This window comes from Corvus hawaiiensis, chromosome 8 (assembly GCF_020740725.1).
Source record: "Corvus hawaiiensis isolate bCorHaw1 chromosome 8, bCorHaw1.pri.cur, whole genome shotgun sequence".
NCBI lineage: Eukaryota > Metazoa > Chordata > Aves > Passeriformes > Corvidae > Corvus > Corvus hawaiiensis.
The window spans coordinates 13,266,021-13,291,126 of NC_063220.1; the positions used below are offsets into that span (position 1 = coordinate 13,266,021).

General features: G+C 42.3%; 1 protein-coding gene across 2 annotated transcripts in view; it reads right to left on the minus strand.

Moving 5' to 3' along the window:
- Positions 1-25,106, minus strand: part of SUFU (SUFU negative regulator of hedgehog signaling) — a 91,092-nt gene that overhangs the window by 59,887 nt on the left and 6,099 nt on the right. For both annotated transcript variants that reach the window (XM_048310938.1, XM_048310939.1), the window contains exon 3: positions 4,905-5,041. In XM_048310938.1, the coding sequence (XP_048166895.1) occupies positions 4,905-5,041 (137 nt within the window). The remainder of the gene's footprint in view (positions 1-4,904; positions 5,042-25,106) is intronic.

Sequence of the window (25,106 nt, forward strand, 5' to 3'; positions counted from 1 at the left end):
TGTAAGTTGCTTCTGAAGTACTCAGCTGAAATCTACATTATATTGCCACTGAAAAATTGCACCTTGCATCCTTACTTTCTTTGCCTGCACATTTTGTTACTACTGTTTTGCAGTACCCAAGATGCAAACAGCTTCCTACTACTGACTAGTCAAAGGTCAAATATTAAAATTCAACTTTGCAATTAGTTGAGACATCAAACTCACAGTTAAATATCTCTCAGTGCACTAGTCATCAGGAGACTGTGAGAAAAGATTAATTACATATTTATGGAATCAAAAAAAATTACATTTAGAAGACCTGAAAAGAACACTCAGTCATTCAAGACATATTTATAATATAAATGAGACTAAGGCTCCTACTCTGCCCTTCCCTAAAGGAAGGATCAACTCTGCCTGACAAATATCCATGAAGAACAGTTTGACTTGTTCTCAAAGATATGCAGCAATAGGGAATCTGCCACTATCCAAATGCATTACTGCACTTGCCATTCGGAAGTTTTTCTAATGACAAACCCTAAGCCTATTTTACAGAAATTTTAGTAGTTAAATTACAGAACTTTTAGTCTCTCCTATCCCCAGTAGGCTCATGAAAAATGTATTTATTACTTTATTCGTTACAGCAACCTTTTGCATATTTGAAGACTGTTCTCACATCTTCCATCTTCTCCTCCCTAGACTAAACAAATGTAACTCTTTTGATCGTTCCTTCACAGGTCATATTTTCTGGACCTTTGGATCATTCTTACCACTCTCCTCCAGTCTCCCTCCAACTGGGATGCATCTGACTTGAAGCTTTTTGCCCAAAATTAAATACAATGCTCTCCCTCTCCCTTGCAGTGTAGGACCCAATCATATGCAATACACAGAACACTTCTATTTATGCATCAGAATAATTTCACTTCTATCTCTCAGTGTGAAGAGCATGTTGGTTTAGGTATAGCTCATTGGTAATAGTAACTCCAAATAGTTTTCTTCTTCTTTCAGAACTGCTGCTTTCCCCCAGCTGATTGCACTGGATTATTCCTGTGTCAGGACAGGACCTTGCACCTGTTGTGCTTCCCTGCCCTTACTGCACACCAGTACTTCCCAGCTCTACCCATCTTTTGGTGGTTGATGACTACACACTGACAGTCACTCAGAGTTTAAATATCCAACCAGTATTGCAGCCCTCTTCTTTACCTTTTACCAAGATCTCATTTCCTCAGCTCATTCACACACTTGTTGGGACAATGTAAAAAGTCTAGTAGTTTCAAGGTAACCAACATTCACTGCTTCCTGTGGTACCTGTTAGTTAGTTTCTTCCAATTTATTGTTGATAAATCCATGCTGGAACATCCATTACGCCGTGGATGCCTTCTAGATGGTTTGTTTCTCTTAGCAGTTTCTTAAGACCTGAAATCTGATTGACCAATTAGAAACTTTTTTTTTCCTATTGTGGGAGCTTGTTTTGATTTTGATACAGGTTTTTTAATGGGATGTGAAGAACAGCATTTGCCAGTTTTCCAGTCTTCTGTGATGCCACCTGTCTCCCCTAAACCAGCAGGGGCTCAGCCTGCTCATGCTGATATGTTCTAGGGTAAATGTGATCAAGCTCAGCCAACCTGCAAACTTCTAATTCATGGACATCCTCTTAATACTTCTGGCTCATTCCTCACTACAACTTGTGCATTGTGGAGAATAACCATGACATATGCCACATCATTATCTTTAGGCTCTATGCATGATGAGTTTTCATGACAATTTCTCAAAACCTGTACCTGACACCTGCAGCTGCTTTCTTTCAAGCTAAAAACCATGGAAGCAGCAAGAGCTCATACACACATGTACCTGTTTCCATGCTACATCAATATATTGCCTTCATGACACAGATGAGACAGACCCTTGAAAACAACCTAAATTTACCTTAGACAGAAAAAAAATGCAGATTTTAATTCAGGAAAACACAAACCATAGTCTCTCTGTAGTGATCAAAGGTTGTAATACTGCAGTACATGAAGAGTTAACAATTGTAGTAAGCTCTGGAAAAGCTTTCTGTAGGAAGAGCATTTCTTCCTTTTCATTTGAATTGAAGTATAAATTTGTTCTACCATGAGATATTTGCAGTAGACCCATGAACCATGACAAGCTAAGGTCACGGAATTGTGCAAAGTTTCATTTTCAAGGTTTGAAGGTTTGGGGTTTTTTTTAAACTAACAGAGTTGGAATTTGTGGTCATGGTCAAACAGTGATAAAATTAAGAACAGACAAAGCCACAAATAAAACTTTTTGAGACTTGAAAGCTTGGTTTTGTTGAAGGAGGGTAAGTACTGCCCTTTAATCAAAAGCACCAAGCGCTTGTTACAGTGAACAGAGAAGCCAAGGCTGAAAGAGGTCTGAAATTCAATGCAGAAGATTGCTTTTCTAAAGCACTGCCACAGTGCAGGAGAGTGAGAGAAACAAAGGAATGCAACATTCATTTGCCTAGAAGTGTTTGTTAGAAAAATACATCACTTGCAATGAGACATGCTTTGAAACTGCAATACACAGGAATAATATTTAGGACAGCAGTAGCTGCTAGGCGAATATTCAACTCACTCGTCACCCCCTGAAAATGCTCAGGCTCAGCAGCAGTATAACTACACTTTACTCTCCCCCAGCTTCAGCTGGACTCAGCAGAGCACCTCTATGATAACTAAAAGTTGGCTTTTATCAAGAGATAAGAATTTAGCTCTTAGTACAGCTTTCAGAGTAAGCAATCTTCTGACATGTGAAAGTGCTTGGAGCCTATCCAAAAAGTTTCTGCCGGTTTTAATCTTTTTCTTGCTTCTTGTTCAGGGTGGATTCCTAAGCTTTACTTAAGTTGATTCGGTTCATCAAATGTTTTTAAGGCTTCTTTGGAGTATTAAAGAGATACGACAGATTTTTTTTTTTTTTTTTTACAAGTGAAGAAGACAACAATGAGGTACATACACCAGAGTTAAACAACACTTATCAGTGTTCCATTTGACAAATGCTCTAAGCACTACAGTCAGGAAGAACTTGAGCAAAAAGAAACCTTTCATCGTGTAAAACAATGCTGTCATGCCACAGCCTGCCTCATGCCTAATGGGCTTCAGAGGAACCAACCCTTCAAATACTTCAGTTTTAAAGTTTCAACATCTGAACAGAGTAGTCCTGTAAAAAAAACAAGAAAAAAAAGACAATGGCAGAAGCTCACTTGGCTCTGCAGAGTGAGAATGTCAAACTGGGGGAAAAAACTCTACTAGGTAGAAAAGAAAGTAACACTGCTGAGGACTGGGTGCCTGATTACCCAGGAGTGACACAAGGAAGAACACGGGAACTGCTCTGGACACTGCCATCCTGAGAGAGGACAGCTAAAGGGAGTAAAACAAATCAAAGCAGGACACGTTAGATGTAGCAGAAGTACTGGGGACTCTGCAGAGCAATGTAGTGAGAGATCTTTGACTAAATTAGAAAATTACTGCATCTAGCTGTGGTCAACTGGCATTGCTCTGAAAGATCAAGAAGAAACATGATAAAGTAGGCCCCATTACAAGTCTTACTTCTAAATGCATCATCTTGTCAGGATTAACATGATGTCTATTATTAACCAGACAATTTTAGCCTGAGAAAATTCTTTTCTAAAAGAGATGTGATAATCAAATTTGTACTAAAATAAAACTAGAACTTGTTCACTTGTTGCAACAGCATACAGATTCCTTTTATACAAGGCAAGGAATGGTTGGTAAGAGTCAGTTACAGCATGCAGCTGCTTGCTGAAGGGCATGAAGCAGTATGGAAAAAAACACCCCAAATCCAACACTTCTGTAATATTTTAAGGGGCCTTTGCAGGTCTCTCGTCCAGCCTCCCCATTTGAAGTGGAGCCATCACCAATGCTAGATCAGAGCCAACTTAGCTTTGTTGAGCTAAGTCCTGAACCTTTCCAGGAATGGAGTTCCAGCACCTCTCTTATAAACCATTCCCTGTCCTTTGCCACTCTCCTTGTGAGCAAGTTTTCCTTGAAGCTTTTCCAGGGCCTCCCATACTGCAGTTCAGAGCTGTAGCCCTTTGATGTACTATCTAGGGCTTGACCCCACAATCTTGTAACTACCCTCCCTACAGCTGTAGGCTCCAATTAAATCCCCCTGCACATTCTCTTCCCAGGCTAAACTGGCCCTGCTCCCTCCATCTCTTCTCATGGCTCACATGCCCTAGAACCCTGACCACCTTGAACACTCTCCAGCTTTTCAGTATCTCTTAAAGGCCCAAAATAGGACACAGTATTTTCAGCAAGGCCTTCCCAGTGCCATGCCAAAGAGGTAATAACTTTCCTCTATCTGCTGCTCATGCTTTTCCTAAGGTAACCCAGCATGTGGTTTGCCCATTGTATGACGATTGTGGTGTTAGCTCACACCCAATTTCATAGTCAAAGAAAGAAGTGAATTTATGATTCATACACTGTTATTTTTCATAAGGCAAATTGAAAACTAAACACCCAGAGGCTAGAATCCACGACCATGAGTTTGAGCAGTGCCTTTAAAGAGTCATGGTGAATATAAAGTAAAAACCAGAATGGATAAGCAGAAGATAATACTGGAGGGTGGTTCATGCCAGATGGGTATGCATAGGTACAACCACTCTTTTCATTCCATAAATCATTGTTTGGCTTTGAGGTCAAAAACATGGTCCTGCATTATTGCAGGAACCAAACCAGGGAAGTCTCTGCCCTGACTGCCAGCTTAGTCACCAAGTCCCATTTCACTCTGCAGACCTCCTCTCACCCATGAAAAGACAGTGACCACACAAAGACAATTCCCAAGACTTGACTGGGTGCTTACGAGACAAGTGTCACACCCTGTAACAGATGTGGTTCTGCAGAACTTGAGCAGGAAAAAGTGAGGTTGTGTATTTAACCCTATGGTACCTGACTGGAAGACGTATCTGGCCAAGCCTTGCATCAGCTCTGCTGGCCAGGTGGGCGGTGCCGACTCCCCCGTCTCTCTCTTCAGTCGGAATGTCAGCTCAAACCCAAAACCACTCGGTCCATCTGTTCCTGTAAACCTGGAGAGAATGAAAAATAATTAGTCACAACACACTTCTTGTAACCAGGGCAGGATTTAAGATCAGGACCATGGAAAAAGGATGAGCATTCTCCTCATAGAACAGATATGTTTGAGAAATTCCCTTTCAGTCTACTCTGGCTCTAATGGCAGAATATGGTGAGATTGGCTGATGTAATACAATTTCAAAGTAACTATCATAGTAGTGTTTTCAATCACAACAATTCAGCCTTGGAACCATGACTTTCCTGGGACTCATGGGATTTTCAACAACTTGAATTTGTCTTTAAAGCATCACTGTAAGTTTTACACTCATAGCTAAATGGGAACACCAAAGAAAAGACATAACAGAAAATGATATTATTCCACCTTTATGAATTCAAATTTCTATGCACTGAGAAGTGGGATACAACTGAAGTACTGAGTAGCTTGCAAATTTGAAAGAAAGTTAGGGTCATCCATGTGATTTCTACCACTGTCATTGCATCCCTTGCTCATGACTGCTCCTCAAAGGCAGAGGAAAAAAGGAAGGATTTATGCTGAACATAAAAACACCTTAAAGAAGCTTTCATAAGCCCATATCATTCTCCAGGTTCAAATCTCTGATACCTGCAGCCATTGGCAAATTTTCTGGGGAAACTTCATGAATGTCTTGGATGCTGGTACCTTGCTGGTGCATATGAAAGATACAATGCATAAAGGCTTAATAACACTGTACTACTAAAATCAGTCAAACAGAGCAGTCTGGAAACTAATCAGAGCACTTTCTATTTGAAAAACCCAAAGAGGTAACAACAGTAATTACAATGCAGTAGTCCACAAGGACCCCAGCTTTACAATAAGACAACCATCTGGGATGGAGCGTGTGCAGGAAGGGATCTCGAAATGAGTATTTTTTACCTGCACGTGGCCCCAGGTACAAAAACTGAAAGCTGAAACGCAGCATTAAGTTTCTGTACTAACAAATCTGAATATTCCACACAGTTTGCTTTATGCTGAACCCTGCAGTTTTGAGTGAAAGTTTCTTTTTTAAAATGCTAAGGAAAAAGAAATTGAAAAAATATCTGTGACTGAAAACAATAAAGTATTAGAAGTCATTCTGACGTCTGCAATAGAGGAGTAAACAATATAACAAATATTAGTATAACAACATACAAGCATGTCCATCTTTATTTCTCTCCACATTATCCTCAACAAAGAATTTGAGAATTAAATACTATGAAAACAATTTCCCTGCGAACAGGCCAGAAAACACATTTCAAACGCTCAACTGGTACATATAAAACCTCTTTTGGGAGAGAAGTATACACTTTTAAGCAACAAGTCAAATCATTACATCTGGCTCTCAGACAAAGCAAGAGCTTAGTGAATAACCAGCCAGCCAGGGATGGAATCTGGATGTGCAGGGAATCCTGTGTTCTGTAACCATACATGCAGACCTACTTAACTGACTGATACAGGACAGTGACAGCCTCACAAATGCAAAGTTGTACCTTGAACATCCAGCCCCCCTATAGTGTTCTATTAGTTTCACATATCAGTTAGTAAAGGAAAAAACAGAAATATTTCTTAAAGGGAGAAACAAAAACACTTCAAAGTGGATAGTTTTCAAGGACTGATTCCAGGAAAAAGCATAAACCAGAAACTGAAACACATTATGAATGGGTCAGTTTTATGAAAGATCAAAGTTAACAAAAAGCCTTCAAGCTGATCTTTCACAGTTAAGTATTTTGGAAAGTAAGATGGCTCCCTATTGAATTTCCTCCTTTCAAGGCACGTTCTGAAACAACACAACTTCTAATATGCAATGAGATAGAGTTCAGTGGGCTTTTTTTTTAACCTCTTGGATCTCTGCTTCCCAAAAATAACTGTTTAAAGAGGACCACACGTGCTTTACATTGATCCATATGAAAATTACTGGGTAACAGAAGTGTTTAGGTGAGTATCCATCAAATCTAAAGCAACATTTATATTTAGGAGAACATTGCTGGTCAGCAACATACCAGTAGTCACAAAGCAATAAAGCTAGCAGGCAACGCTACTTAAATTAATTTGTTCGTATGGTAGTGAGACTCTGAAACAGAACTACTGAAGAGAATAAAAGGTAAGGAAACAAGCATTAAGTTACTTCCCTTCTAAGATTTAAAAAATCTCCCCGAAAATTCAAGATGTATCTTCCAAAGAACACTCAGAAAATGCAGCAGCACTACAATGCTTATATTCTCAAATTAACAGTTAAATCTTAGAAGAATTTTGTTTGCATGTAAGAAATTTGTATTTAAAGATTAGACTTAAAATAGTTTTGAATAGTTAATGGTGACAAGTTGCTGAAAATACAGTTAGAGGGAAAATTTAAAAACATGCCATTCACCTGCACTGTGCAGCTGTTCCGAGGTAATGGTCTATAAAGTAAAAGTCTTTGATCTGTTTAATTTTAGGTTGGTAATCTGGTTTTGAGGAAATTGTGACACATGTGGCTTTAAAAACTTGTGATTACTTTGCAAATACTTCACGCTTAATTTAGACAGGTCTTTAATAGAAAGAAATATTAATATTCAAAATGTAATTAGCATAGCAATTTTGTTAGTATTTTTGCCAAAGGTTTTGCTTTTATTCTTAAAAAAAGTCTTGTATTTGAAGGTAAGTTCAATGTAGTTTCAACAGCTGCCATGAAATTTCTCCCACTGAACAATGGACCATAATCCAGGATCAGAGCTCCTGGATGAGGTTTGGGGGATGTACCTGAGAATGGAGGCAGACATGAGCTTCAGGAGCTACACAGACCTATAACCTTCCTATATGCTTCTGACCCTTGGTCTAAGGAAAATCACAGAGAAGTATCCAGTAGCCAAGTTATGCAGCTTGGCTTCTCTTATAGATATCCATCTTACTACAATTGCTTACACTGGCCCCAACTTCAATATTTGTGATGTTAATTAAGGATGCATTAGTCTGCTGGTGGAGAGGCAAGTAGCATGGGAAACGATTTTTCCCAGTTAGAAACCCAAGATCTCCAGATACATGTGCCAATGGAAGACAGAGCAAATGGCTGATCATCTCTCACAAGGATAAAGACACTCCTTTCCTGTATTCCATGTGGAAACACTGGGTTCTCATGGTAGTCTCCTCCTTTCAGACTATGTCTCCACTGCTTAAGGATTATCTTAAGAGGACGACAAGAAGCTGGACAAAAAGCCCACCACACCTTGCAGGCTTGCAGATGTTCAAACTTGTGTTTCTTCCTGTAAGTTCCAAATTTCCCCCAAACTTCCGGAAGACTTCTAGAAAATCAGCCGCCTTCATCCAGCCACAATCAATGAACAAACTAAAAAACCCAAACAATACTTCCGGAAGAGAAAGACTGGACAAGCCTCATTTCCACAAAAAAAACTGGGTGGAAGGGTAAGAATAACCCACAGATGGAAGAAATCTTGCTAAAGCACATGGAAGCCATGACCTCTTCCACAGACCTCCCCACGTTCTCTACTACCTGTACCTGCACCAACCTGCTCCCTTTCCAGTGAGCAGCAAAGCATTCCCAGCAGGTCAGCCTGACACAACTCCTGTGCCAGCTGCAGAGGTAATGCACTTTGATTACAGACTCTGATCTACAAATGCTGGCACTATTTGGGGCTGGTTTCTCTGAGAGCTGGGGAGGTGAGGACTGAGATGGTAGGTTTGGTGTGGGGTTTTTTTGGTCATGGTTAGGTTGATTGGGTGGTTTTGTTGGTGTTTTTTTTTTGTTTGGGTGCTTTGTTTGTTTGTTTGTTTTTGGTTTTTTTGGGGTTTTTTTTTGGGGGATGGTGGTCATGGTTTAAATCTGAAGGTAACCAATTCAAACTACAGCCAATTTTGAACAAAGACTTTGGAGCTCAGTTCAGCATCTCAGCAGTGAAGTAATTTCTTCAGCCAAACTCTTGCAATGCAGCAGTCCAAAAGTGCCTCAGCTTTGATCATCTCAGACGATGATCTGAGATGGAACGTGTGCAGGAAGGAAACCTCAGCATTAGTATTTTGTATCCATGCATGGCCCCAGCTACACAAACTGAAAGCTGCAAAACAGCATTAAGTTTCTGTACTAACAGATCTGAATATATCACATAGTTTGTTTTACGCCTTGGTTCTGGTGAACCCTGGAGTTTTGAGTGAAAGTTTCTTGTAAACACTTCTAAAACACTAAGAAGGGGGGGGAAAGAATTCCATATTTTGCCCCCAAACTAAAGACACCAAGTATAAAGAGTCAGCATGGACCATATTGTGCCCACCACTGCTTTGCCCCCTCCAACACAAGGGCATATCACCTTTTTAGCCAACCCAACTGCAAAGCAACCAGCTACGTTTTCACAAAAATAAACACTGATGGAGAAATTCTTGGCTTGCTGCATGCTCACTGGCACACATCAGATAGTTTTATATTATGACTACAGCAGTAATAGAAGGCTCTGGTATCTGCCAAGCCAAATCCAACCCCATATTTAATATTAAAACCTTATTTTGTCAAAAGAACAAAAATAAACCTTTCAAAAGCCAAGGTCATACATTACATGCCATTCTTTGGGTTAAAACTCCCTTTATCTGTTCAGCAAATCAGCTCAGCAGAACAAACCACACTGCAGCACTGCGCATATGCTGGAGGAGCCTAGCTTGTTCCTTTAATGAGGTAAGAGTTTCACTGATCACGATACTTAGTTCCAGCAAAAGAATCCAAAGAAATAGAGGCCCCTTTATTTACAGAGCTGTGCAACCAGGCCCCCCTGAGCCCCTCAGCACCCCATGCTCTGCCAGGCCCTCTCCTGAAGCCACACACAGAGAACTGAAAAGCTGCTCCCCTCTGCAGCAGAGTACCCAGGGCGTTTTTCACATCAAATAACCCAGCTTAAGAGGATCAAAAGCCAAAGTAGCCCTTTGCTTTAAAAGCAGCTCTGAAAACCAGAGGCTTTTCAGTTTAAATCAAAGCTATTTGCCAAAGCATTTTCATTCTCACTTTTACAAGGAAGGAGAGAAGGTTTGCTTCACTGCAGTGCAAATGGCAGTATTTCTGCAATTCTGCTTTTGAAAGCTACACAGCTCTGTACAAGGAGCAGAGTGTACCAGGTGTTTATTTTTTGAGAGTTTAAGAGTATGTGCATATAAATATATTAGGTGAACCAATCCCTGGAAAAGGGAGTTTACATAGGGAAATCACCATGATTATTTCAGCCTGGGAACAAGAAGAAAGCCCTTTCAGGCTGTTTGGGGATAGTTAGGACTGTACTTTCAGAAGTCACAGCTGCACTCCCAATAGCTTCAGGGAGATAAACCATGTCTCTTCTGGGAAGCAAGGTCACAGTACTCTGAAACGACTTGTCTTAGACTCAGTTTTCAGCTCCTTCACCACTACTTTTCTGAAGCCACTTAAGATGCCTTTTACTTCAATTCCTTAATTGCATCCGTCCACGTCTTTCTAGAAAGATAGTTAGTTACCTGTTCTGCTGCTGGTGAGCTACTCTGATATAATTTTGAAGGCTGCAGAAATATAGTATTGCTACATTTCTAAACCTGACATCAGGAAGAGCTGCTGTTGTTTGCATCAGTAGCAATTTTAATTCTACCCACAATCCCCAGCCCACCCACCAAAAAAAACCCCAACACAGAAATTGCCAATTCATAGCTTTCAGTACTCCAGATCAGCCTCTCAGGACCTTTCAGAAGTTTGAGAAGCTGGTCAAACCAAGGTGACTGGCAGTATCCAGCACTCAGCCTGATGAGACCAAAGTACTTCAGAGTCCAAACCTCAATATTGTTTTAAGGCTGCAGAGCTAATACCCATCTCAGAAGATTTTTCTATTAGGTAGCAAAGACACTACTATTAGCAACACAGAGGACTGGTGTCTCAAAAAGCATCAGGGTAGCCAGTGACTGACTTCATAGGTCCTCCCTGAGAATCACTTGAATCACTTCCCTTTCACTGCCCCCTAACAAGGAATACGAAGGGTGGTCTGTCTAAAACCAAAGGAGAAATTTTCAACAGCCACTGAGCTAAATACTTCAGTGTCTCCATCTCCTGGAAAGGACATTGGACAAGAGCTGATGTGCCTCAAACAAGATTATACACAGCCAGTCTTCTGAATTCAAGTTCCAGGTGCACTGCACAATTTCTGCCCACCATAAGCAAATGACTCTGATTCCAGAGCTTCAGGGGAAAAAAAAAAGAAAAAGAAAAAAGGGGACCCTACCTAGTGCTTCCAGCATCTTGCCTAACAGGAAGCAGTCGTTTCTAGTGCAGCTGTCAAACAGTATAAAACTCTCCTCCGAGAACCCCGATGGCATGCTGGGAGGCTCCTGTGAAGCAATTTCATAAGAAAATAGGCACAGCAACTCCTTTATATAAAAGGCTTAAAAAACATCCAGAAGTGTTATTTCAGCCAAAACCTACCTGCTTACTCACATATTCTCCTGGATTGTTTCCTGACATTTAAAAAGTATGCATTCGCATAAAAACATTTTTGAGAAGCAGGGGGTGGTTATCTGGATGTCAGATGGTTATCTCTTCAGAGTGCTCAGCAGGAAATTCCATGAGCTCCTACCACCCCAAACTCACACACACAAGCTTACTGGACTCCTTTGTAGCTTGATTTAAGAAAAACTTCATGTATAAGCAGGGCAAATACAAACATAAAATGAACACATGCTCAAAGATTTCTGTTCATGTAAAATCAAGGTTGGAAAGTGAGTGACACAGTGCTCAGAGATGTCAGTCTATGGCAGCTGCTGCTTAGAGCTTGCTCTTGCAGTACATCATATCAAATGTGTAAGCCATCAACACCAAATGGAAAACTCTTCTAGAAAGTTAAATAGTTTTTAGAGATTTATTCCAACATCTAAATCCAAACAGATGCAGAGGCACTGACTCTGCAGTTATTTGGAGGCGTGTTTGTCAGCTTTCTGACATACTCATGTAGGATCCACTTAGAAAGCTTACATTGAGATAGATCTGAGTAAAATTTGTGAATTGATTTGTGCTGGCCAGTATGAAAACAGAACTGCACTTCACTGAGCTACCATTCAACGAGGGAGGAGCTGTTACAGGGCAGAGGGGAAAGAGGAGACAAGGTACAGTTTTGCTCACACATACATAATACTGATTTCACAGATTTTATTATTCAGCTTCTTCAAAACTCAGCCAGTGACAATCTTGTCCCTGAAGCCTGGAGACTCACAGTTTAGATTTCGTTTTTACAAAATTGTCTCTGTAAACAACAAATGTTGATACAACAGATAAGTTGTTTTTTCCTCTAAACCTACAGAGACAAGTCAACCTTATTCCTAATTCTGCAGACACAACTGTTTCATACAGTGTCACTAGAGAGTGATCAAACTCCAGAACAGGATCCAGGGATGTGATCCAGGGAAGTCGGCCCTCTGAGAAAGCATCAACTGGAAACTTCTGGAGGTCCCTTCCAACCCAAGTGATCCTACAAAGCATCATGGCTGAGAACACAGGTACGAACTTATTCCACCGATACTCTGTATCCACAACCGTGTTTGCTGGACCCACAGCTGACAGACAACTCACAAACACTTGAGTTAAACTCGTTTTGACAGAAGTGTTTCCTATACTCAGCTCCCGCCCAGCCACCTGGAAACAGCTCCTGAACTGTGCTATCTCCAGCATTGTATGTTAAAGTGAACCACCATCAGTTTTCTGGTCACTTTAATGTGCTGGGCTGCAAGTTAAGGCAATCTAGGGGTGGCTTCTGTCCATGCCGTGAAAGCAGAAGCTGGAAGAAGGACAGAATCATGCTTAGCTGCTGGAGGTTAATCCCTTTGAGCTCTAGAGGCTTGGAAGCATTATTGTCTCATTCTGGAGAGTGCCAACATACAGTCACACCTGTAGGGACAGTGCTTGTAGATTAAGGGTAAAAGGCTGTAAAGGCCCTATCAGTGCCAAAGGCATCAATCAGTCTCATTAGTAACACCAAGTCAAGAAACTTCAGAATACTCTCAAAGTGCTAAAACAGCATCCAGGTAACCCGGGTTTGAACCTCCTGTCTGCTACAAACTTCTCATCCTCCTCAACAAGTTACTTAGGAATTTGATTCTCAGATGTAAATAATGATTTTTCCCTGCTTCAAAGAGTAATATGACACACTCATCATATAGGAAATGCTTATATACTCCAACTATCAAGGTCGCAAAAGCTGGGAAATTAACTCCACATTCTGCACAGCATGGACAAATACTGAACACGGGAAATGACTAAAACAACAAAATATGAAACAGGAGGTTGCATGGGATATGTCACTCCCTACTCCAGCAAAAGATGTACACATGAGGACAGCTTACATTTTATTATCTCTATTTTATGGTGCATGGTTGTAGCTATACCAGTAGGTGATGGTTTACTCTCCCATTACAGTTATAACTAAATTGACAAGACCAAACCACTTCATGATTTCCAAAACAACGTCTTAAAAATAAATAATCTAGGTGTAATCAATGGTAGACTACTGACCATGTGTTTCAGCTCAAGGACTCACACATTTCTCCACAGAGCTACTCTGGCTTCCCACCTCATGGCCAGCAGAATCAGTCCCAGCCCAGGTGAGGTGTTGAGTGCAGGTTCTGAACAACCACAACCAGCACCACAAGTGAGGCTTCTTGGCAAAGAAAGTGCAACCAGTTTCACTGCAATGGCCTGGGAAGTTGCAGCAGAGTTGTATCATCTTAATGCCCACTGAAAGGATCTGGAAAAAAAAGCTGGGAGTACAATAAGGATTTACTATTGCATTCACAGAACAAGGGTGAGGGCACTAGTGAAAAAAACTTATCAAGATCTGTAATATTTTACTTAAGCTGCCTATTTATGCTGCACTTCAGAACTACTCTTCCTTCATTTGTACAAGGCCCAGAAGAACAGTGCTCTCACTTGGCCTGAGCTGGAGGTGATTCTGCCAACAAAGCACACAGACACTGCACAACACAGTGCACTAGAGAAGACAACCTGTCATCGGCACATGGATCGGCTTCACATTGGAACTGAATCCTTAGCTCTGATAGACGGGGAACAGTAATACATCTCCACAGCTTCACCTAAGGGCTCAGCTGCAACCTCACCAGGCAAGAGAACATTAGCAAAGGGCTAGTTTGAGCCAGTGTGGCTGGGAAGGGCAGTACTGCTGTGCTTAGTGAGCAGCCGGGAAAAGGGCACCAACTTTCCTTGCAGTGTCTGCTGGCTCCTTCCTAGCTCCTACTGTGGAAAGTTCTGCAGCTGCTGGGAGGAACCTATTCGCATAACAAAGCGCCTTTCAAAAGCAGTACAGGAGGGTGGAAAGAATATGAAAAAACACTCCAAGCCACTGACAGCTACAGTTAGTATTTTTCAGCACTGCCTAAAAGTCTCAGGTGAGGATCAGGATTCATATACGTTACATAGAATATAAACACTGGTGTCTCCCATTACCTTCCTGTTGGCTAAAGAACATACATTTAGAAAAATCATGCAAGAAGCAACTTTAGCATACCCATGAGCACATTTTTAGGACACTCATACAATTAAGTTCTCAGCTGTGCAATAAATGAACTCGAGGCATAAAAGATATTCAGGAGCTTTTAAGGAGCCTGAACTCCAACAGCTTGCAAGCAAGCTGTAGGCATCCATGTATTGCTGGTTGGCAAAATGCTCAATGCGAACCAGCAAAGTGTGACTGCAGCCCAAGAAGTCAACTGTGTCCTGGGCTGCACCACCAGAGGTGTGGCCAGCAGGTCGAGGGAAGTGGTTCTGCCCTGCCCCTCTACTCTGCTCTTGTGAGAGCCTACCTGAACTGCTGCATCCAGCTCTGGGACTCCCATCCTAAGAATAATATGGATCTGTTGGAGTGAGTCCTGATGATGGCCATGAAGATGCTCAGAGGACTGGGGACAGGCCGAGAGAGTTGGGCCTGTTCAGCCTGGAGAAGAGAAGGCTCCAGGGAGACCTTAGAGCACCTTCCAGTACTCAAAGGGCTGGAGAGCTGGAGAAGGATTTTTGACAAGGGCACGTAGTGACAGGGCAAGGGGGAATGCCTTTAAAATGACAGAAAGGAGGTTTAGATTCGATGTTAGGAAGAAATTCTTTACTGTGAGGGTGGTGAGGCACTGGCGCAGGGCTGTCCAGAGGAGCTATGGATGCCCCATTCCTGGAAGTGTTCCAGGCCAGGCTGGATGGGGCTTTGACCAAGCTGGTCTAGTGGGGACTGGACCTAGATGACCTAGATGATCTTTACGATTCCTTCCCACCTAAACCCCTCTATGTCTCTATGATCCTGATGGATCAGGAATTCAATCCCTGATCTTTCACTTCATCAGCTATAGAAATCAAGACAATTCTGCCTTCCCTGGCGAGCTGTTACATAGTCTCATTTCATTGCAAAGCGTGCACTTAAAAATATACTGATGAGCACCATGAGACATCTTAATCAATGAAACAGGCAGCAAAAGGTCCTTGGAGCTTGAGCTGTAATTCCAGGGAAAAGAAAGCACTGGACTGCTGGTGAAAGACTCCCAAAAGGGAAACAGGAGACTTGCAATGAAAAGTCTACTACAGATATTTTTTTTCTGATCTGCCTTTAAGTGTTAAGCTTCTCCTGCAAGACTATCTTTCCTTTGAAGCACTTGAAATTCCTAGGGCTAGGAATCATAGGCTGATATTTTTGTTCTACAGAAATAAACACCTGGCTTGTGAATGTTACACAAACTCCATTTGTTGTAAGAAAATGTCCAAAAGGATAAAATAAATCTTTGCCTCTTCAAAATCAAAGGAGGAAAGAAAGCATCATCCCCACCTTCCTTTCAGTGGCTCCAGGCTTACCCCTAAAAATTTTACTAGTGGCAAAATAGTTTTGCCTCTCAGCCAAACCACTTCAGTTATGGAAACTGCAAAATGGCTCAGCTTGTCTTTCAAACAGGAGGAGAGTTGGGAGAGAGATGTCAACTTACAGCATATTTCAGTACTGTTTACGTTTTATGCAGTAAGCAGGTACACTCTCCTCGTGTTCCTGATCACTTCTGGAGGAATAACCTGCCCAGTAAAACACCAGGGTCAGCATACAGCCCATCACAACCACTCTGTTAGAGAAAATCCCCCATCTATCTCTGAACAATAAATTCTTCGCTTTTCTGCTTAATGTTACTCTTCTGGGTAAAAAAGAATTCAAGGCTCAGAGACATATTTTTGCGTAATAAGGTTATACATATGGATTCAACTTAGCTAGGAAATGTCAACTTAAGGCTTGTCTTCATGAGGAAATTTACTGTAACTAGTCTACCAGTATAATTATACTGCTGTAGTTCTACTGGTAAAATTCCCCTGTTGAGCCTTATTCATAACAACAGCTGCCTTTATGGTTTATTTTTGTCGACTATGCCAAAAAAGGCCCCTGCTCCAGAAAGGCCACAACAATTTACAGGGGAGGAGGGGAATGAGCTGTGCCAGTGCAACTGGAGCAGCAGAAAGAATAACAGTCTAGAAATGGCAGTATTTCTTTACACTAATGAATTATTTGCTACCAAAAAAAAGGTGAAATACTGTAAGAAAACTATGCTGTACATCAGATATCATTGCAGGTAAGGTATCTGCCAGTTTCATGCCACATTTCATAGCTTTGGTAAAGGCCCCCAAGCCAGACGTGGTTCTGCATCAGCCCCTCCGTGTGCATCCTTTTGTTCTTGCCTCCTCCCCAAATGCTGCAGTGCATTTTTCCCAGGAGTACTCTTTCCCCCCCATTCCCTTATAGGAACGATGCCTTGCAGCCCAGCAACTGCCCAGGGCCCCTTGGACTGACCCTCCAAAACAAACGGGCATTTAAGACCAGTCTCCCTGGTTTACAGTTTGCATCTCAAGGACCAGGGATAGCTGGAAAGCAAAGAGCACTCTTTGCAAAAAGGATTTTAAAACAATTGTCCTTCACTTCAGCAATGCAAGAATGCTGAGCTAGACAAAACAATGAGCCATCTGTGCACTCTTCCCTCCTTCCCTTGTCTGTATCCTCTGGGCTTAAATCAGAGCTCCCCAAGAATGGCCAAGTCCCCCTTCACCTCCACCCACCCTGTTTACATCCTGAAAAAAACCAGTTTTCTGGCCTATTTTTTTTTCTTTTTGTTCTTAAGAGCCCTTGCAAAATCTTCCTTTAAACAGCAGCCCTTTGTCAGGTGGTATCCCATCTACCCAGCTTTGTCAAGTGATCAAAAAATGCCTCCCACCAGTGATCCATTCCTTGTTTACCATCCCTGGAGGCAGAGTGGCACTCAGGAGCCCTACTCACCCCTTTGTCCAAGGAAGGCAATACCATCTGAATGGGAGACCACCAAGATTTGCAGCCCTCTTTTGTTAGCCTGGTGTCACTGCCTATTGGGCCTTGATTCAAAATTGAGATGACAGTAGAGAGGCAGCTGAGTTAGGTCATCACCACGGAGTTTCCAGCTTAAGAGAGAGAAACACCAGTAGCTCAAATTTCAAATAAAATTCGTAACTTTATTATCAGTGGTCATTTGTTGTTACAATTGTAGCCACTGCCTCATCAAGAAACATGCACTATTCTAGCAGAAGTCAGGAAGGCATGTTCCCAACACTAAAAATGCATTGAGGAAAAAAAAAGCAGATTATGAATAACAGCATTTGGATCTATTTCTTCAAACATTCATTTTGTTAGTATCTCTATACCAGGCAGCAAATGGATTGAAAAATGTCAGCTACCCTTTGATCTCACAGCTGGAATGGCTGCACTGCTCAAAAATGTCCCACTGAAAAAAAAGCTGACTATTTTTTAATTCTTGATTTTTAAAACATCCTAAACAGATCTTTATCACATAAAGCAATCTTTCACTCGAAGACCCAGTTTTGATCCCCAGTCACTTCTCTTCCTGGCAGACTGAACTCGCTGGGAGAGCAGAGCCTGCAAACTCTCCCACATCATTCAGCACTAACCCAGCTCAGAGATCAGAGTAAGGAAGCCCTGTCTTGGATCAACTCTCCTCCAATGGGCCAAGATCATAAATGTGGAAGTTCTGTTGGCAAAAAACCCCCATAACATCATCCAGTTTGAGCACTATGCCCCTTCCTCTGCATGGCAGCAAGAGGCTCATCCTACCAGGATGCAGGACTGGAGTGCAGACACACTACCGACAGGAAGTGGAGCTTGCCTTCAGTAATGCTCAGCACTAAACCTTCTTCCAATCTTTTTCCCTTTTTTTTTTCTTTTTGATTGAAAACAGTCGTTCTTGTAAATTCAACTACTGTGCTGTAAACGTTAAATGAATTTCCTTCAATGCTTCAAAAAAACATTCCAAATCTAGCACAGTTCAAGAGAGGTCTCATCCCACAACCCCTGCATGTAAACACAGACTGCAGCACAAAGCAGGCTGCTCTCCATAGGTGGCCTACATGTTTCATTTCATTAAGGGTACTAACTACCTCCAGCAAATGACATTTGGAAGCCAAGTGCACTCTGCCTTGGAGGAGGGAAAATCAGATTTCCCTGTGGTGACCATAGCTTCAGGGGAGGTCTGCCTCCAGCAGTGAAACACAAGCCTTAGAGGGTTCTGGTGCACTGCAGTCACTGGACGGACACCCTCACTGGGGCACATAAATACGCATGATGCTTGGTTTAACTGAGTTTTTTTGTCTGGGAAATAGAGAATTGCACCCTACATGATGACACTTGTGCATATGCTTCTTTACAATGTCTAAACTCATTGGACAAATTCAATCAAGTCCTTCAGAGGAAGAACTGTCCCCACAATGTCGCATTTCCGCAAAGTATGTGAAAACAAACAGCCAGACAAAAGAGAAGGATTTACAGGTGCTCCCAGTAAGCAAGTTTCAGTAGAAGCACACCTATAATTCTAGACACCAGAGCATCCACACAGGTGAGACTTGTTAAAAGTCCCTTCATTTTAAGAAAAGCTCATTCTAACTCATATCTTTATAGGTATGGAAAAAATCTAATCACAAGACAAATCCATTAAAAGACAGATTTTATTGTGCTGTGCAGCTAAACTCTCTTTCCAACTCTGACAGATTCTCAAATAAGCTATCGTTGAAAGAAAATACCTTTTTTTTGGTCACAGAACTCCCTAATTCCATGGCCCCTCCCTTTGCACTCTGCCATGAACCTTCCTCTCTCCCCTCTATCTAAGACAAAAGACCAAATGAAAAACTAAGCACTACATTTGGAGTCAGTCTTTGATAGGCAAACAAGACTTGGAAAGAAAAAGGAAGTCCAGAGTATGGTGCCCACCTTGGACTCTCTCTCCTCCAAGTCCGACCTCTTATACCTCTTTCCTAAACTGATGCTCACTGATATCCTCTTCCATGTAATTCCCTTTAGCTGGGGCAGATGCTCCACCTCCAGCAATGTTTCATCTCTCTAGGTAGACATAATGAACTTGACAAATCTTATCTGAAATATGGATCCACCACCTCTCTCTTAATTTACTGACTTCCAAAAGCTCTTCTGTTTTATCACATTTTCACGAAAACAACGAGGAGGCAGAGTAAGTCTCCACTATTTCAAAAGCGTTCACTGTTACCTTGGAGTTTGGTGTAATATTTCAAGAGTGCTTTAGGCATGTGGTTTATAAAGCACTTAGGGACCCATTAAATAGCAAAATTTAAGGCTAAAGGCTGGCAAGCTGAGGGCAGTGAGCTTTTAAATTTATGAAAGGCTACAGAACTAAGAGGCCACTAAAGTGACAGCTGTCAGCACCACTCCATTCTATATTCATGCAGGTTCAAAGGAGAAGCCAGCACGCACTCAAAAGAAAGAGAGCACTCGTTCCAACTTCCAGGCTATTTTCTAAATACTCTTTTCAAACTCCTTTTATACTCAGAAAAAGCCTTCCAGAAAACATCCACCCCTCTGCAAGCCTTGCATTGGTTACCTGATCCAGTTTTGAGCTCCTTTTTCTTCCTCCCAGCTCTAACAAGCATCCTTGCCCTTTTACAAGTTAAGGTCATTCAGAGGATCTATACAAGCAAGCAGAACACAAGCTGGACTGAAGATCTTGAAAGGCTCATGCTTACCCTCACCTTTAATAGGGAGGCACCACCCACAGAGACAACACGTTATCCCGGCATGCACCGCTCCCTCCGGATCCAAATGGAAAGCAGCACAAATCAAAAGGACCACAGCAAGTTGGAACCTGTTGTCTCAGCGGGTGGTACCCTGCATCTGTAATAGAGATGAAGGCAGCTGTAATCTCTCCGGTTTTATGCAAATGAGATGCTGCACTTCAGCTCCTGGCTAGGGGCCAGGAAAAAAAACAAAACCAAAAAACCCCAAACCCCACCACCCTTGTCAGTATGAAGCTGATGTAGTAAACATCAAAACACAGTTGGCATGTCTCTTTGCGGGATGTGGGAAGGCCACAAATAAAAATCTTATCTCAATCTATCCATAATTTAAGCCTTACTTTCTACTGCAGCTCTGAATTACAGCCCTGCAATTTTAATACAAATAAGACTATTCAAGGTGTTCAGGAACTCTATCACATCATGGTTTTCACTTTCCATACACTTCTTTAAAGTGTCAGGAAAAAGGATGAGCACTCAGACTACAAAACAGTTAAGTGGAGATTCAACCTTGGCCTTAGAGCAAACTGAAGACAGAAGCCCATCTGGGAAAAACACATTTTCTTTCTTAGTTCCTGGACAGCCCTGCAAACCTGCACCAGCACAGTCTGGGGCTGGCACACACTGTTGCACCACAGTAACACAGAAGTACAGAATGGGTAAAATTGGAAGGGATCATAGTGTGTCATCTGGTCCAACCTTCCTGCTCATGCGGGGTAATCCCAGAGCACATGGCACAGGATTGCATCCAGACAGTTCTTTAATATCTCCACAGCCTCTCCAGACAATCTGTTCCAGTGCATGGTCACCCACACAGTAATTCAGCTCTTCCTCGTCTGCAGGTGGAACTTCCTGTACATCAGTTTCTGCCCGTTGCCTCCTGGGTCAGAGACTCCCGGGGCTGCTGCAAAGGCAGCACTCATCAGTAGCTGAAGCTGGCATTGCCACTGATGGAGTCGGAGTCCAGCTATGCCTGCTGATGTTGCCCTCCTCATGCACCTGTCCTCCTCCACGGAAGAAGTTATCATCATGTTGTAAACTGCAGGAATACCTTGACCTTGTTCATGGCCTGGCATCAGAGCATGAACCAGCAACTGCCAGGTGAGGCACTGGCTTTGTGCAGACACACAGGGACACGTTCCTTGCTGCTGGCATTGCTGTGGGCAGTTGCTGCCAGCAAGGGGTGGAGAAGAGTGCAGGACTCAGCGTCTCCTCTCCCACAACTGCACTGGCCACATGATTTCTGTCAGCATGCTGCACACACTCACCACTGCAGTGCAGAATCTCTTCAGAATGCAACAGTCCAAAACAAAAGGCCCTACGTTAACCCTGCTGAATAGATTCAAGAAGTTACGCATTTGTTTTGATTTGAAAGAAGATAGAAAAAGCTAAAAACAGAATATAATGTGCAAAAACATCCTGGAAGGATTTCTGCTGCCACTCAAGTTGTGCAACATGCTGAACTGGAGACTTATTTCCATGCAAGCAGCTTGGCATAAAATCCCACTGAAAGGCCTGTGGTTCCCTAACGCTGTCATGACATCATGATTTAGGATTTTTAGAGCTATCAGCCCAGCACAGCTGGTGTCATGGTTGCCATAATACTATGAAACACTGAGGAGTATTAAACGAAAAAGGTTTCCTTGTTTCAAATTCTTAGATTTCTTCCATCTTATTCTGCAGATTCTTAAAACCAGACTGGTTCTGTAAGCAGAGTACAGCTGATACATAAGCAGAGCAGGAAACAGTGCTGCTTTAACTGAAAATAAATCTGTCAACAGGGAGGCACCGGGAGAGCTCCACTTCAGACTTTTCAGGTTCTTATTAAAAAATATAAATTAAAGTCAACATTTTCACATTATTTGCTACATCTGTTTGCTATTCCATTATAAATAAAAATACAGGGGCCTCCAATTCAGTGTTAGTTCACCCAAAAAAATCAAAAAGTCCTTTTCATTTAATACTGCATTATAATTGTTCTAGACTGTACTGTATTACCACAAGAGGTCCACAAGAAACAAGCTCTGCATTACCCAAACTGGGCAATTAACAAGACCTTTGGCAGTATACTATCCTTCCCTTTCTAAAGCATGAAGGACAGTAAGGCTATGGAAGCACATCCCTGTTGTAGGAACCTTGCTGACTGTCACAAACAGATCCAGCTCTGCAATCTTTGTAGACAGCTGGGAAACCAAAAAACCCACAAACCCTTTCCTGTCTCCAGAGGCCAGGGCAACTGAGCGGAGTTCAGTGCCACACCAGCTTTAAAGGAAATATACCAAAGATTTAAACAACTGCCCTGCCACCGCATGCTCCTGCCAACCATTCCACGGCACACTTTACCTGAGACAGCAGAATCACAAAGCCCTTCAAGCAAAAAAAGAGACTGATTTTCTTAAATAAAGCTTTATTAAATTCCCTGTCAGAGAACCAGAACCTCCTGAGTGCATAGGAAAATCCACCACATTCCTGCAATGTGCACCCAGGGCTGGGCTGGTGACGTGCAGTTCCCACGGCCATCAAATTTCGAGAGCAGTTTTAGCAAACAGCAATTGCTCTTGGGAGTGAGAATTGCTGGTGAGTGCTCAGCTCCTTTGAAAATCTTCTCTTAGCCAGTCTACAGTGCTCACATACCAGGTGGTAACTTCAGGTTCAGTGTTTAGGAGATGTGTAGGTCCTGACAGCTCTACCACATAGATAATTGTATATTAAGACTTTTGGACACAAAGGTAGAACGAACCTACTTGACAGGACAAATACTATTAAGCTTTGTAGCTCCAAGAATGAGGCCACATTAAAGGTGACAGACTGCAGACAGCTGATTATCTCAGGGCAAGTGACACAGGGACACAGTGCTGTGCAGCTGGGGACGCTGTTCCATGCACAGAGAGAAGGGAAACACACACCTGAGTACACACTGTGTACTCAGGGCATGGAGAATAATTTGATCAATCTGAGCCAGTCTGTGCTGAAGAGGTTGCAGCCAATATCCCCAAAGCAGCACAGCAATGATGACTCACATTTGCTTGCAGTGCCCAGCTGCGGCAGCCTTCGGGGCTGCTTCGGGGTGCCAGGGACAGCCAAAGCACACCGGCTCCCTAAGCCTCCTTCCAGGATCATGCACATGCAGGACATGGGGGACTTCAGACCTCCTAGAGCATGGCACAGACTTTGCTCCTGCTTCACTCAGCAGGTCTTGGAGATTACCTGCAGCCTGTGTCTAGAGATGAGAATTTAATTCCTGTGGCCTGCAACCAGCAAAAGGCACGTTCCACTATCTCAATCCAAATTTCCAGACCATACTGTAAGACAGTATGAACCGATAGGAGGTCTCATGCCAGGAAGTTATTTAAAGTTCTGACATTCCACTTTGATACTTTCAATCTTCCACTCCCAAGTTTTCCACTAGAGAAGCACAACAGGTTTTGGTATAGCAGACAGGTTTTGGGAGTGAGAAGCCAGAGCATGTGCCAGCACCAAGGAGGCTGTGTCCTTAGAGAATTTGCTTCTTCATTCATAAAAACACAACACCCTTTATATCTTCAGCTGAGACCCTCATGTACACTGCCTGCTCTCACCCAAAACCATGAGGAAAGAGTCTGAGCAGAGAACAGTTTATTCATGGGAAAAACTCAGGCTGACAAGTCACCAAAGAGAAACAGGCAGCACAGCACTTACTCCCTCCAAAACTAGTCCCATCACAACAAGGAGGGCAAACACAGGTCATCTAACCTTGGCAACCTCAGATATCTCAGCATCAAAGATGAAATATCATGATCTGTCAACAAAGGCACCATGTGAAGGCCTACATGGCCACACTAAGATCTCTTGTGGAAGTGAGGGAAGGAAGCCTTTAACTTCATTTCTTTCACTTGCCCTACTTTTCCTCTGCCCCTGCAACTAAACTGGAGTTTGTTATTAGTAGAAGTGTGGGTTAGATGTCCCAGGCAGATCTCTGAGACATTAGGGTCCTGTATAAACTCCAGACTTGTTTTCTGAAAAACAGCTCTGTAATCACAAACACAAGGAGAAAAAAAAGCCAGGAGAAACTGCCTTGAGGAGGGGGTAAAGTTAAACAAACTGCCCAACTGCTGCTGTTGCAAGAGAAGCACTTTGGTGGAAAAAAACTGGTGGCTGAATCTTAACCAAGACAAACCACAGGAGGAAAGCTTGTGTGAACAAACTGGAGCTTTTGCTGCACCATTCATCAAGGACATTTACCCTGCAACTACAACACAGTGCAAAGACAGTTCCAGTAAACAGTGACAGTAGAGATCTTGTGCCATTTCTGGCTGGTTAAAAAGCCATGTTCACAGCCCCAAAATCATGATGACTTGGCTACTGCTACCCACTTTAACTGGAGTTAAGGAGTAAGGTCAGCTGAAGAAAGACAAGAATAAGGTTAGCTCACGCTGCCTGCTTGGTCTAATCCAAAGTGCGTGCTAGAAACTATCCATACCAACAACCCAAGTTAATAATTTAATTACTGGAGAAAAGACAGTCAAACAATTAAGAGTTTTAGGCTTCTGTTACACAAACTGGCACTTTATACAACAGCCACTGGGGTGGCAGTCTGCTGACAGTAACACTGCTGTGCCAGCAACAGCAAAAATGCCCTTACAGCAGTTTTCCAGAGGAAGGCATTTAACATGCACAGGGAGGGGTCAGGCTTTAAGCGTATGACCATAACAGACTACCGAGTGTGAAAAACACAAGACAGACAGTTAAAAGAAAATTTCCCAACCAGTTAAAAGAAATTTAAACAAAACCCCACTCAACTTAACACTGAAAGGAAATATACTGCATTCAAAGCCTGCAGAGGGGAACATAGAATTTCTTCTACATACAAGAACAGGCATACGTCATCTTTTGTGAGACCAGGGCTAGGGTGTTGTCAACAGAAAACCAGCTGTTCAAATAATATGAGCAGCATGACAGGGTTTTACCTACACACCGCCAAAATGCAACACAAAACACA